Source organism: Heliconius melpomene, chromosome 5 (genome assembly GCF_056956725.1).
Source record: "Heliconius melpomene rosina isolate 202511_hmr_F chromosome 5, ASM5695672v1, whole genome shotgun sequence".
Classification (NCBI taxonomy): domain Eukaryota; kingdom Metazoa; phylum Arthropoda; class Insecta; order Lepidoptera; family Nymphalidae; genus Heliconius; species Heliconius melpomene.
Window position 1 is genome coordinate 1,903,636 of NC_140393.1, and position 15,006 is coordinate 1,918,641.

At 34.8% G+C, this 15,006-nt stretch overlaps 1 protein-coding gene across 5 annotated transcripts in view; it reads right to left on the reverse strand.

Moving 5' to 3' along the window:
• aPKC (protein kinase C iota type) overlaps positions 1–15,006 on the reverse strand; it is a 190,343-nt gene that overhangs the window by 88,778 nt on the left and 86,559 nt on the right. Inside the window, exon 2 of one of the 5 annotated variants that reach the window (XM_085185339.1) lies at positions 7,149–7,788. The exons of 3 other annotated variants lie outside the window; for them this stretch is intronic. In XM_085185339.1, the coding sequence (XP_085041465.1) occupies positions 7,149–7,722 (574 nt within the window). In that variant the 5' untranslated portion in view covers positions 7,723–7,788. Of the gene's footprint in view, positions 1–7,148; positions 7,885–15,006 lie in introns of those variants that run through there. One more of the 5 variants, XM_085185340.1, reaches the window with a different exon arrangement.

The following is a 15,006-nucleotide window of genomic DNA, read 5'->3' on the forward strand; positions in this document are numbered from 1 at the left end:
CGATCCTCGAGGAAGTATTTACTTGAGGTGTTACGTGTTGAGTGGCAGAACTCAACGCCGCGCTTTGCCTCGACGCCAGAGGGATGAAATGGAAATATAAATATAAAGTTTTAAACATAGTACAAAATCATATAATACAACATTTGGCTCACATTTTAATAAATTACGTTTTGAATACTAGGACCTAACGGTCTAACCAGTTAGGGGAAATAGACATATTTTCAACCGTTTACTTGTTTCTACATATATGTCTCCACTAATTTCTCGGAAACTAAGTTAAATGATCAGTTAAATTAATTATTGATTTGAATTAAACAAATTACGTAAAATAACACATCCTTCTAAGAAATACCTAATAACGTTTAAAGTCGTGAACAGAATTAATGCTGATATTACAAACTACAACGACGACGTATTAGCCTGGGAGTACCCGTTTCTACGTACACGGTCCAACTCGACAGCGGCGAATGTGAATTATCACTGTCTCTATTTGTTCTATAATAAATTATCGCTTTGGGAGTTATAAGTTATAACGTTGTTTTCTTGGGTATTCATATTTTTTTGTTATTAAATAGATAGTTGTATTTTTAATTGTCCGGTTTTATTAGAGTAGTCACGGCGTTGAGTTCCGCCTCGCAAATGTCTCAAAAATGAGACAGAAAGTGGAGAATAATGTACACGAGACGAACGTATTTGTATTGTTTAGTGTCGCCATATTAAATAAGACAAAATAACATGTCGCCTACGATCGTTATTGATAGAGCAAACGTGCAAATGTTAGAATATAAATATTTATGTTCACCATCGAGGAACATCATATTGTGCGAAATGAAGTTTTCTATTTATACAAAAAGATAAATTTGTATTTTCCTAAATGAAAACTAAGAATATACTAATGAACTGAAACAAATATTAAACGTTATTAAAACAAACATACTCGTATATTTGAATTTATAGTAGTTGTGCTGTAAAAATTCAAGAGCGGTTATAAAAAAATTCAGAACAATGTCTTTTTTCTAGCTTCGGGCGGTATCTCGCATAGAGTAGAGTAACAGAGGCAACGAAAAATTTTCGAGGCATTGCGTATTGAGCGGCGGAACTTAACGCTGTGCCGCCTTGGTACATGGGCGAAAAAATGAAAATATTTATATATAATAATTCCATGTGGGAATGTCTTTTATAACTTAAAATTGTGATTTTCATCAGTGTGGCTTTATTGGTAGAATTGATCTAAGGAGTAATGCAGCAAAAGATCTACGTCAGCGGTGTCGTCGACGTCTTCCACATTTCAGCACCAGTTCACACTTCACTAAACTTTTATCACAAAATGAACTTTAACTTCCAGTCGATAATTCACAAAATTCACTGATATTTATAACTGAAATTGCAATCAATCGAAAATCAACCCTATTTCTTTATATTAATGCTCGAATTCACAAGTACATGTCAGGTCAATAGATTCTACATTTATACGAGGAAATAAAAATTACTTTTCAAGTTGTTATTTTCATTACAAAGGGTTTCGCTCGATCGGGATTTTTTATCAATCAGCCAATTCTGGTTCCCCAATATTGTTTTATCTGTTGAATTTTGATAACAATGTGCTATCGATGCTGGTTCAATTAACTAATCTTTTCTCTCTCTCGGTAAATTTATAATGATGCTGCTATAGGAAATTTATTACTTGAATTTATTACAGCTTTACGCTGTAAGCAGAGGTAGCCTAGTGATAAGACACTTCGTTCTCCACTTTCCGCCAAATTCTGGAGGCATTGCTTGTTGAGATATAAATATTTCATTTTCTCAGTTGGAAATCGAACACACAACCAGCCGCGCTTACAATCTTACCTTGTGCCTCTGTGTCATAACTGGCCTCAATGTGAATGGGCCTCAGTGAGCAAATTTTTGAACCAGATAATACTAGATCGGAAGCTCTAGGAAACACTTCGTTATTAAACAAAATCCAAATGAATTAATCTTAAAAAATAATAAAATAGAATACACTACTGACATACAAAATTAACAGGATGACCTATTTGCAAAAATTTATTACACAGACCCATTATTAAGGTCAGACTGGATTCGCTCCAAATAAAATTGGAAGCTATTCAGCGGGTATCGTAACATCATGTAACCTAATTACATTTGTAAGTATCTCCTACTTTATTAAGATACGAATTCATTTTTTTTTAATTTGATACTGTATCCCACATGTGAGCTAGGCAGAGGGAACCCAATGCTATGACACGCTGTGCCCCCCTCTTGTGCGTTGTGTGGTGGAATTTAACGCTGCGTTTTGTCTTGCTAGCACAGTGAAAAATAAATCAAAACCAGCTTCACGTTGCATCCCGCAACAGGATACATAGCAGGGTGCTCTCCGTTCCCCACTTTCTGCTGAATTCGTCAGAAAGTAGGAAACGAATCGTCTTAACACTATGTTGCCTACCCTGCTGTGTGCGGGAAGCTGATTTATTTTTTATTTTATTAAGAAATATGTGAAAACAGATATTTGAAGAAAGATAAATCTGAACCGGAAACTAACTAGTATTTTTCCTGTACGATTTAAAAGTTCTAATTAAAATTTGCCCCATCATAATTCAATATAGTTTTAACCTAGCTGTTATCAAAGTTGAATAACAAAATAATGCTTATATTAATTAAACACAAAGATCGTCCACGTTCAATGCACACGAACACGCGACCCCTACCTACCCCTATGGGGTAGTGGGGGTATTTTAATTCATTGCCAACAATGTCAGTTATTTTCGATGTAGGGATTTATGGCAATCTGGACTTTATGTATGGTATGGATGGACTATAAACGTGGTCTGCTGTGAATAGCTATTTCCGCTATGGATTTGTATTGAATTTATGGGTTTTTTTTTCATTTTGTAGGATACTGACATCACTATCTGCCGTTTTTTTTTTTAATTGTAAAATATTATCTGTTTTATAGTTGAAGTCTAAATCGATACAATATGAAATTTAAAAAAAGTCGCAACACAGATTATTTTAGATTCCATCTAACACGCAAATTTTCTTAAACAAACAAAAGTAAGAAACGGAGAGCCTTATCACTATTATAACTAACTTACTATAAATACGAAACAAAAATATATATAACAATAAATTTATTCTTACAAGAAACGACATTTGTAGCGCACCTATAGAACTGAATAAAGTGAACTAGGTCGCTTGATCGCTAACTCACTCGTCATCGGCGGTTCAACAGAAAACAATTGCGAACCGCTCTCGCGTTCATTCATTCAACCGTTGATATCTGAACTGAACTGAACTGAATGCTGGCTCGCTAGGTGATTTGTTTGTTACTTGAGGTATGTGATATTAGCAGTTGTTGTTGCGAGTGGTTATACAGGGTGAGTCATATTGAACTTTCCGGTTTTGGAAGGACGTTGCACGAAGAAGGGAAGGAGTAGAAGGCTTCAGCAGTGTGTGGTCAATGGAGGTAGACATTTACAGGATATCATTTTTAAAACCAACTAAATTAAAACTGCATGTTATGTGCTTTCAAACAATAAAATAATTTTTACTGCATGTCGCTTTGTTTTTAATACACACCTTATTGAAATCGGAAAGTTCAATATGACTCACCCTGTATATTATACTAAGGTTTCATAATTATGTAAATTCTAAATAATTTGAGAAATGTCATTTGAAATAACATAAAACTTTATTTATAAACTATTGTCTATTTATCAGTCATGGTGCAGTAGTAAAAGAGTGTAAATATAAACGCGACGAGTTCTGGGTTCGATTCCCACTTGAGGAAATGTAAAATTTAATATTTTAATTTACTCGGTCTGGTGTCGATTTAATGCACTACGTTGAGTTCCACCACTCAATACGCAATGCCTTCAAATTTGGCAGAAACTGGGGCAGAGTGACACTGGGCTCCTCTTGACTATTCTACAATGTGCGCGAAGCTGACGTCAAAAAATCTTTTTCAGATCATCATGGCCAGAAAATTCAGTTACAACATACATACTAGTATTTACAAACACAAACAGTTATGCCAACACAACCTCCGGAACATTTTAAAACTTTAAACTCGTTCGCACAAATAGGTTTACGTTTGCAAAGTAGGTCGACGTAAGGCCCCGCGTCGCTCGGGGCTGGTAGGGCGCCTGCTACGCTACCTGCTACGAAGCTACAATGTGAGCAGTTTGACGTAATTTTACTTTCCTTTTGTGCATTCTAAATATTATCTATTACTTAGATTTTCTGTTGTGCGCTGGTGGTTAATTTGTTATATATTTTGTTAAAGGACAAATCATGTAGAAGGGTAAGTAGAGAGAATCTGGTGTCAAGACAGAGTTAATAGGAGTTTACCATATTCCACCTTCATTTAAGAGATTGTGTATCGAGTGGCGAAACTCGCCGTTGTACTCCTCCAGATAGGGGAGATGAAAATAGTTCATTACCTGGACTACTCCAGGTAATGAACTACAACTTACGGACAATTAATTTATACGTATGTATATTTATATTTTTTCAATTATTTAAATAAACAAAAACAATATCACAAATAATATAGTAGTTTGGTACGATTACGCTTGAATGCCGAGCGTTTATAAATATTTCGAGCTCTTTAGCAGGCAAGACAACTTCTGACGTCATTGTATTGTAGCGGAGATGAATGACGCAATCAGACTTGACATCTCCACTGAAACACTGATGAAGAATTTAATAATAAAAAAATATTTTATTTTTTTGTATATTCACGTTTGTTTTTCCGCATAGAGAAACGTTAAGAACACATTAGATTATTTTTGCGTGGCGGAACTTAATTCCGCGCTTTATCTACCTAAATTAAAAACAATTTAAGCAATAGAAACTGAACCCTAGAGAATGGACATCGAATTTAAAACCGCGTTTACTTTCACACGACCACCACTGAACCACTAACGCCTCTAAGTAACACAATATACAATTTTAATTCAATATTTCAACTAACTACCACGTCCAAAGTCAATATCAACGCAGTGAAGTAGAATGACATAACGAGGTCTCACACCGCCCGATGTCACTATTCTCATACGGTTTGAACGCCGTTTGATATTAAACTAAATTGATTGAGATGGTTCCAATCATGTAATAAATTATTATTAATTCGCAAACTAATATAAATTCCTTAGTGGAATATTTGTAAGTTCTATTTATATTTTGTAACTTAATAATAATTAAGGTAGTATAATTATAATATACTCTTTGTTTTGAGGAAGAAAGTAGATGAGGCCGTAGTGGCACAGCGGCACTATGGACTGTAAACGCGCTGTGGATTCGATTCTCACTCCAGTGAATGTATTATATTCATATGTCAGCTCTGGTAACAAGAGAAAAGGTGTTGTTGAGATCCCCCCTCAAAACACAATATCTCGAAAATTGGGTGAAAAGTGAAGAATGGAGTGTGAATATACTTATATGTCCGGCTTACACGTTGTTTTTGTCGCCTCCGTGAACTACTATGAAGGTATAAAGGTAAATCTTTATATTTGTATTTATAATTATATGCATATCAGGCATTTAACATAATATATTAAGTGGCCGAAGAAAAAAATTTTTTTTTTTCGTTAAATCCCACAAGTTCTTGAGATTAGCACGTTCAATCAAACAAATACTTCAGCTTTTTTATATTAATGTAGATATATAACAAAAAATGCTTTTAAATAATCTACGTAAAGTGCACTAAAGAAAATTTTATAAAAACGAATATGCAAAACAAATATTCCAAATATTTCTTCCATCCATGGCTATGTAAATATTTAATCCAAAAAGTGCTCATCAATCATAAAATAAAGGAAATACATAAATTGCATATGTTTAAAGTTCTACATAGATTAATCAAATCAAGCTTTTACGGGAATCGCATTCTGTTAGTGTCACATTATTAATTTATTTTATTTTTTAAAAAATAAATAGAAACATAGTGTCTTAACACTAAGTTCCCAGGTGCCCGCTGTCTTCTCTGATAACAGCTTGCTAGATAATCTCAGAATATTATATGAAAACTTCTAAACCTTATTAACAAACACTAATCGCTTCAGTACCAAATATTTTACTGTAACAATATTATAAGACCTTGTCAATATAACCTGTATGTTAGTGGTCTTACCTGAGTCCCCACAACGCGGGTCATTTGGCTCTATTGACCTAAATTAACCGAGGTGTGTTTCTTTCTGCAACGTCAGGTGGGTACGGTGCAAAGTACTAGGAAACATTGCGGTGTCTCGCTAACAACCAACTAGGGTGTTTGTTGGGGTAATGCCCTGTCCGTTTGCCAAATATATGCTAGTTTGTTTACTTTTCTGTATATTATTAGCCCTTATTGGGTTATATTGAAATAATAATAATTATTTTATATAATCTGTGGTTTTGCTTGATATATAGACAGTATAATATAAAAATAATTATTCAATTCAATCCAGTTTCGGAGATAAGCGCATTTAGGCAAATCAACTGTTTAGCTTTATCATATAAGTAGGTATAGAAGTATAGTTGTTCCAGATTTTGTTATAACTGTTTGCTTTTTGTATGTTTATAATCAAAAATATGTACGTTTTCAACACATGGAGATGGATAAATAAAAAAGTAATAAAATTATTAATTACTAAAAGAAATAAAAAATAACCAGAATGGTTATTTAAATTATGTGATAAACTTTGAAAATTTTAAAATTTGATTTAAGACTTTTCTTTGAAACGTATCTCTTAAAAACCTATTCTTAAATCACAATATACTAAGACCCACATGTATAGCGAAGCTGCAGAACTAACTCTATGCCTCAACCAACTTTATAGACAAGTGCATAATAGAAAAGTAACTTCTCGCCTCAGAAAGTAGACGATCAATCGCGAAGTATCGTATTAATAAAACTTTAATCCTACTTCGTTAATGTGTTCTGTGGCTCGTGGCCTACTTTCATTTGCGGCCTAATGTGGCATAGATGCGCCCTCCGCGTCCGACTAACGACCGTCACAGCTAACTTCAACAATGCGCTGAATGCGGTCTTATCCTAATTGCTTTCGCTGTTCACACAAAAAATGTTTCGAATAAGAAAATAGGGTAATATATAAAGAAAAAGATAAATAGAGAAAGTTTCTACTTTTAAAAAATATATAAGACGCTACCTGTGGCGTAGGCTGGTTCGAGATCGTCTTCGTCATCCGTGTGATGTCTACTGGAGGCGTGCGAGTGTGAGTGATGGGGCACTCCCACGTGCACAGGTTGTATGGGCTGTTCGTAGTGCTTGTGGTGATCCACGTACACTCTGTGGTGGTGTGGACAAGGAGTCGGGGGCAGGTAGTCCGCTAGGGTGCCCCCTCGAGTCAGCGTCGAACCCGCACTTAGCGTCCCACCGCCCGAACATGATGCTAAAGCACTTCGCACTGATCCTAGGTCTAGAGACGGTCGTCGAGACAGTTCTCCGTAGCTCTCTCCGAAGAGGGCACTAGCTGGCACAGCGTGTCGCACTTCGTGATGATGGGAATGACCTCCGTTAGACGAGGAATGAGGAGAAGCAGAATGATCACGACTATCTCTAGACGTTGAGGCCGTATGGATAATACTTTCGTCATGGGTTTCCATCACCTCCCTCGCGGTAGGTGGGTTTGGGTGAGCGTGCACCGCCGAGGTACCAGCACGTCGCGGGCTCCGGCCGCGGTCCGGCAGCACTGACGATGCAGACCAATATCCCCACGCCATATTTTAGTTTTATTCTATTCAACGTTTAGCACTGACCACTAGCCATATATAGGAAGACTTACTTGACTGTGGGTAAACCGAGCATTAGAGAAGCCGGGGACAACTGTGTAAGCGAACCTAATCTCCTTTGACGCCGCACCGACTCGGACGAGGCTTTGTGACCACGCTTGTAATTTATTTATTTTGAAAAATGTTTTGCAGTGTGTTCATTTGTTATAACTGAGGTACTTAATTATTATATTAAAAAAAAATGAAATACTTCTACATTATTAGCTGAGTAAATTTAAAACATTAAAAAATCGTCATATAAAATTCTATTGTAGCTCTTTCTAAGCCTCAGGTCTCAGTGGAGCAGACGTGGCGGTCTATTCAATCAGTGTTTTTTTATTGATAGCGCGATCGTTACTTCAGAATAGGGAAAGTTTTGTGTCTGCAAAAGTTTCGTTGTGATGCCGTTACATTACTCGTTATAGTACGAGCACCGCGGACATTAATATAATATAATGAGAATTTTGAATATGTAAATACATAAATATGTTATTTTTAATAATTAAACATTTTTTTTCCTTTATTATATTTGCCTTAATGGATTTCTTTGAAAAGGAAAGGAAAGAAATAGATATAGAATAGTAGACCTATATAAACTTAATAACTTTAGAGCAAACATCAAAACTTTCGAAACTTAATTTAATATTAAGTTTATATAAACTATTTCAAGCTAAAGATATAATAAAATTAAACTTGAACGCGTAATAATACAAAAGGCATGTATTATTTTGCAGTAAATAATATTTATATTCATATAAACCCTATAAAAGCTTCACAAGCAATATTTATATGCATCATTGGTAGTGAAACAAAGTAGTAGAATTATAGCAATGTTAATAACTCCGGTACAGGAGTAATCCTTTAATTCGCGACCGTTGAACATTATTTTATATTTCATTGCGTTAATAACGTCGCGCTACGGATTGTTATATTGTATAGATATCAACTTCACGCTGTATCCCGCACACAGCAGGGTAGGCGGAGGGAACCTAGTGTTAAGACACTCCGTTCCCCACTTTCTGCCGAATTCTGGAGGCATTGCGTGTTGAGTGGCAAAACTCAACGCCGCGCTTTACCTCGACACCAGAGCATAAAATGGAAATATAAACGTGAATAAATATTTCATTTCCTCGAAAGGGGATCGAATCCACAACCATCGCGTTACTGTCACACCCTTGTGCCACTGCGTCACGACGGGCTCCAGTAACATAAGAGTTTTAGAATATACAATTGAATATTGTATTGACTACCTATATGTACAACTGAAGTAGAACACGTACAAATCATGTAAAGGACTTTCAACGTTACCGATTATATGGAGGGCTATTGAGCTTTGGAATCAGAGCAAAAACAACATCGAAACAATATATTTCTACTGTTTATTTATTTTTTATACAATATGTCTGATTCAGTGAAATCTGTTTGACGAATGTTGTCTAATTTTGTCTAAATCCAACATTTCCTGACTCTCTCTCTCTCTCTACCTCTCATTAGGATACTATATTCAAATATATTATTATTTTTATGTGAATAGAACGCAGTTTGACTCTCTTCATCACCATGGGAACGATTTTCAGTTCTTTTCAGTCCCACGCATGCGGGATATGCAGAAGGAGCTTGGTAATCTAGATGAGACACTCCGAGACTCCGTTCCCATTTATACTGTTCTTCATTTTGTTAACTGGCCGAACTCAACACCGCACTATGCCATTTTACCAAAGAGAATGGCAATGGCAATCGAACCCACAACCCTTCACGTTTACAGTCGCACTCTTGTGCCTCTACGCCTCTGGGCTCAAAATATTTTTTTATATTCAACAGCACATTCAATCAAGAAAATTTCATACCTTTTCAAACTAACATCAAATCCAACTCGTATATACTAATTTCTACTATGTTAACGTCATCTAAACACATCTCTGAGGACCGTGACTTGAGTTCCACCTACCAGCACGTATCCCGAACAACCAGTCAGTTTCTAAAACAAACTTGTTACTGACAAAGCCCGCATTGCATCGTTGCAGCCGTCGATAGCAATGCGGTCGGTCGTAGATCAATCACTAGTTGGGTAAACAACAAGATTGACAGTTTTATGACATTGACTTGACTTACGCTACTTTTATAACGATAGTGATGTTTCACTATTTTTGGCATAGCTTTTTTAAGTATTAGATGTTTTGGTGAAAAGAGAATAACTAAAATTAGTCAGTTTTTAAATAATGCTTCATTTATATAGAAATGACAGTAGTGTCAGTCCTACAGGAATCTACCACCAGCTCGGAACTTAGTTCTGCCGGTTACATATTCTGGTATTATATTCTAAAATAAATATAAAGTAAGATACTCCTATGTCAAAAATAATGAAAGCATAAATCATCAGTTAAGCAGACAGGTTCACCATACATACACCAAATGTCAATATAATAAAGGAAATGAGTTTAAAATCCATATCTCACCCTCACCAAAGACACATAAGTCGAAAGCCATCGAGGGTAACTTTTTGTCTATAATCGATTTCCAATTTGTAATCTACGCAAGTCTGGGACCGTTCGAATTAATTACAGTCTGGTCCGGATGCTGCAAAAAGTACTTATTCTGACACTGTAACATATAATATGATTGTGCTCCTATACCATTGTAGGAAGTGTGCACACAAACCTAGGGAATTTTCAATATCAAAAACATGAAAACATTTATTCAGGCAAACTTCGCGCATTGTCTGTTGCGGAATATAGTGAGAAAATTAAATTAATTTAATCCCCCTAGTGGCAATCGAATCCAAAACTACTACTCTACTAACTAAAGAAATCAATTTTATATATTCTCTAATATTTAAGGTAAGTTTTTAACAATATTATGATAGACAGTACAATGTTAGAAACTTGCTTCTGATTTATATTTGTACAAAACTGATAGATTAAATTACAAAAGTAATTCGAGCTAGACTTTATTTTACTTTACGAAAAATGTAAAAGTAATGTCCAATATTACTTTATAGGTAGTACTTTCCTATATATTTTATATATGTACGAATATATATTAACATCAAACACCACCAATCTCTATCCAAAACCGATTTCGCTTCCATCACAACAATAAACAAAAGAACTTTTCTTTGGAAAACTTTTTTCAGAACTACTTTACTCTATTGTTTATTCCAATCAAATGTAACTTATACGTCTGTCTGTACACAGCTACACAGGCTAACCGAAGTTATACGTGTTTCGGGATGCCAAATGAGATGGAAACTCGGCGATACAGGCGATAAGCAAGGGACCTCTATTCATTGATACGTGTGATCGATAGATGATAGCTTGGTGGATTGGCCGGGGTGTATAGCTTTTACAAGATTGTTTGTCTCGGGCTTCGTTTAAAGTATCTAATCATTATTTAATCTTTCGTTTATTTTTTTTACATTTACTGTAGATTGGTGATTACTATGGATTTTATCTATTAGGCTACGCGTAGGCAGAGGAAACGTAGTGTTAAGACATTCCGTTCTCCACTTTTCGCCGCACGAGTGGAATGGCACAACTCAACACCGCGGCTTGTCTTCTTAACAACTGTTGAGTTACATAAGAATATAACTTATCACGCAAACAAAAACAACCTTTTTTCTCATTTCAACGCTGTTTTGGCACGTTTAATAAAAATATAGAATTTTCAAAAAAATCAAAAACATAAGTGATATATAGTTTAAATGAATATATAATTAAATACATAGCATACACTATAATAACATAATATATACAAAGAAAGAGCAAAACCTTTCACAGGCAAGCCACGTGGATCAGCCTGCCGCCTGACACACTAAGCTGACCAGACGAGGGTGTGCGGTTGCAGTATGCGACGTGATTCGGGACTTTACCAATTTCATATTGTTTGATGTTACTTCCTTATAAAGATAATTTTATTTTCATAATATATACAAAATTATATGTAAGAAATCAGCATGTTTGTAAAATATGGTAAAAGCATTATAGCATTATATGTATGGCAAGAGTATTATAATATAAGTAATTTAATAATAGGCTTTTAATATTTTTTTGAGTTGGCAATATTGCAAATTAAAGGTACTTAAAAATGTAAATATAAAGACACATTATATGTGTTTTTATTACGTTGCGTTACACTCACAGAAAATCATCAACTTGAAGATAATATAAAAAAATAAAAAACATATCTAAAACTATTTCCACTACCAATCCCACACCACATACTGTATATCAGATTGAGAAAGCTGCCACGAGCTATCTCTATCATAGTCGCTAAGGGCTTAGTTCTTGACACCGTGTATGATAAAACGAGGCGAGGGTTGCCCCAAACGCAAACAAATGGAAATGTCATGTATGGTAATATTTAGGCAACGGTGCGAGTGTTCACGGCCCTACTTGAGATGTATGCTGTAGATGGGATAACTTGGCAAAGCAGAATTTTGCCATAGATTTTGTATTGTTAACAGTTAGTCTATTTTCTTTTAGTTTCTCGCTGTATTTGTAGGGCATGCAGAAGGAACATGGGAACTTAGTATTGGGACACAGGTTCCCTACTAAGCTGCTATATGCTGGACAGCATGAAATAGGGTAAACCAATACACTTTCCTTTTAGATTTAAATATATTTTTACACAACTTTCCACAAATGTAATAATATATTTAGTTTTGTAATAAAATATTTTTTTATTTTACACTAATAATATATGATACATTGCGTATTCTGTGACGGAACTCGACACCGCGCTTCACCTAGTTTAGTAGAGTGATAAAACGAAAATAACTAATCCCCGAGTGGGAATCGAACCTACAACCATCGCACCTACACTCACAAGCTGTTATACAAAACATTATAACACACATACATATTCAATTACCACACTTTACCCCGTTTAACCAAAGTGCGGGTCTATCAATTAGTTATTATCAAGTATCGACGTTTTCCCGATATCAGAGACACGTTCATCTAACCTCATCAATCTATTAGAGACAATTAGCGACAATGGCACACACGGAAACACCATTATTCTTATTGAGGCAGGATAGTAAAGTAATTTGGAAATTATAGTTATTATTAGTTTAATTAAGCTTTTGTATTTAGGACTAGAATATTGTTTAGAATTTACTCAATTGTTGTTGCTGAACTAAATGTTATAAGTCTCATACGCAATATTTTTTTAATAGACGAAAAGTCAAGAACCAAAAGATACAGATATATATTTAGTATAAGTAAAGACTAAGAATTAGTGACATTTGTATCATATATCTTTTAAATTTTGCGTTTCATAGCTTTGCGATTTTTCCCACATATCTATAGCAGGATAAGTAGGGAAACCTAGTGTACAGATCCTTCTTCCCTTCTCTACTTCCCCATTTGTTAACTCTACAATCATTGCATTTATAATCAGACACAATTTACACTCCTAAATATAAATATGTGAATCCATTATCAACCAATAATATCAAATATATATAATATCAAAAATAGCCACTCCTTCTGACTCCACGAAATCTATTTTCAATAATAAAACAAGACATCTACGCTGTAGCGGTAACTCTATGGTGGACAGTCCTCATTAAAACGGTAAATCGACCGTAAACTGGCTTAAAACCCGCTGCACTTTGTAAGCGAGTAAAATAGTCATTGTCCACGTTCGCCTGTGTAGGTATCATCAAATAAGGTTTAAGCGACAAAGGCTGGCCGACTAAATTAAGCAATCAACTCGCAAATTTCATTAGGATATATTTTTTGGTCCTTTTTGATTTGTCCGTGTTGTCCCTTTTTTATTCTGTATGAATTTGTAAATGGGGAATACAGTAAATAAAAAAATAATACTTTATATGATTTTTCTACGCTCGTTGCAATAATATTAAATTTCACGTTGTATCCCTACTTTTTTTTTGATTGCACTGTGTTGTTATTCCGCTGTTTGGCACTCATCCACTTCCATAGGTTGGCTGGAAGAGATTTCTTTCAGAAATAAGTCCGCCATTGTAAACATAACTTTTTAACTGTTTTCTTACTTTTTTCTTACATGTGCAATAAAGAATATATATCCCTTCCCGCACATAGCAAGGTAGGAGGGAACTTGGTGTTAGGACACTACGTTCTTTTTAAGAAACTTTCAATTTCTACTTTTTGCCGAATTCTGGAGGAATTACGTCTTGAGAGGCGGAACTTAACGCCTCGCTTGCTATAATATGTATAATATACTAAAATTTTAAACTTACATTACCTATAAAAATGTTTAAAATATTTAAAAAAAAAGCACTAAAACGTATGCACTTTCCCTATAAAACCTAACAAGACCCAATTTCACGGCTCCCTGTAAACGCGAAGTGTTCGAAGCCTCTTAACCTTAAATTTAATAAACGCTTTACACGTGGAAGTCTAATTGGTTTTTACCTTTCATCTTTAATCCCTTTTCGATGAACAAAAAGTCTGGAAGAGATTTTACCGTCTAACATGATCCACAAAGTGAATTTCTGAAACGAAAACTAAATAAAAATATGAATTTATTTCATTTATATGGAAAATTATTATTAGGTCGAGGCTTCGATTATGTGATAATGGCCATAATTAATTTGTTTTCGTTTCTTCTGTCTTGTCCAAATATAACGGCAGTATCAAGTATTAGTATATCTTAATTAGACATACATTTTTTTTCCCTACCCTACCCTTATAAATTAAGAAGAAATATGATCAATAAAACAAACATATTATAAGCTTTACGAGTAAAAAACTTTAACTATACTAAATAGGCCATACATATCAAACCAGAATGTAATCCGGAATGATGAATCCAAATGCAGCAGCAAATTTGTTATTCGCCTGGATAGTGTTAACTGGTCTCGGGACGCGCCAGCACTACCTTTGTATAGAGTATAATAGAACATCCGATGAGAGTATCACAAATGTTGACTATTGTTATTATTATATTGTTTTGCCAATATTATATACACTATTTGCATGTAATTTTTGCTACAATATGGAAAAAAATATTTTTTCTGTTCCCGTAGGAATTTTGAGAAATCATCTCTTAGTTCTCCCAACTTATCTACGTGTTTCTACTTTCTAAGTCCAGAAATTTCAGTCTGTGCGTTGTCTGTCTGTTATAGTAATTTGACAGTTGCCAAACCACCTGATATCGAAAGTGCTCGTCTCATGAGTCTAACGAATTTAGTTAAATAGATACATAAGCTTAAATAGTGGAGACTAGCCTCTAGTTAATGCGAATTCTAAA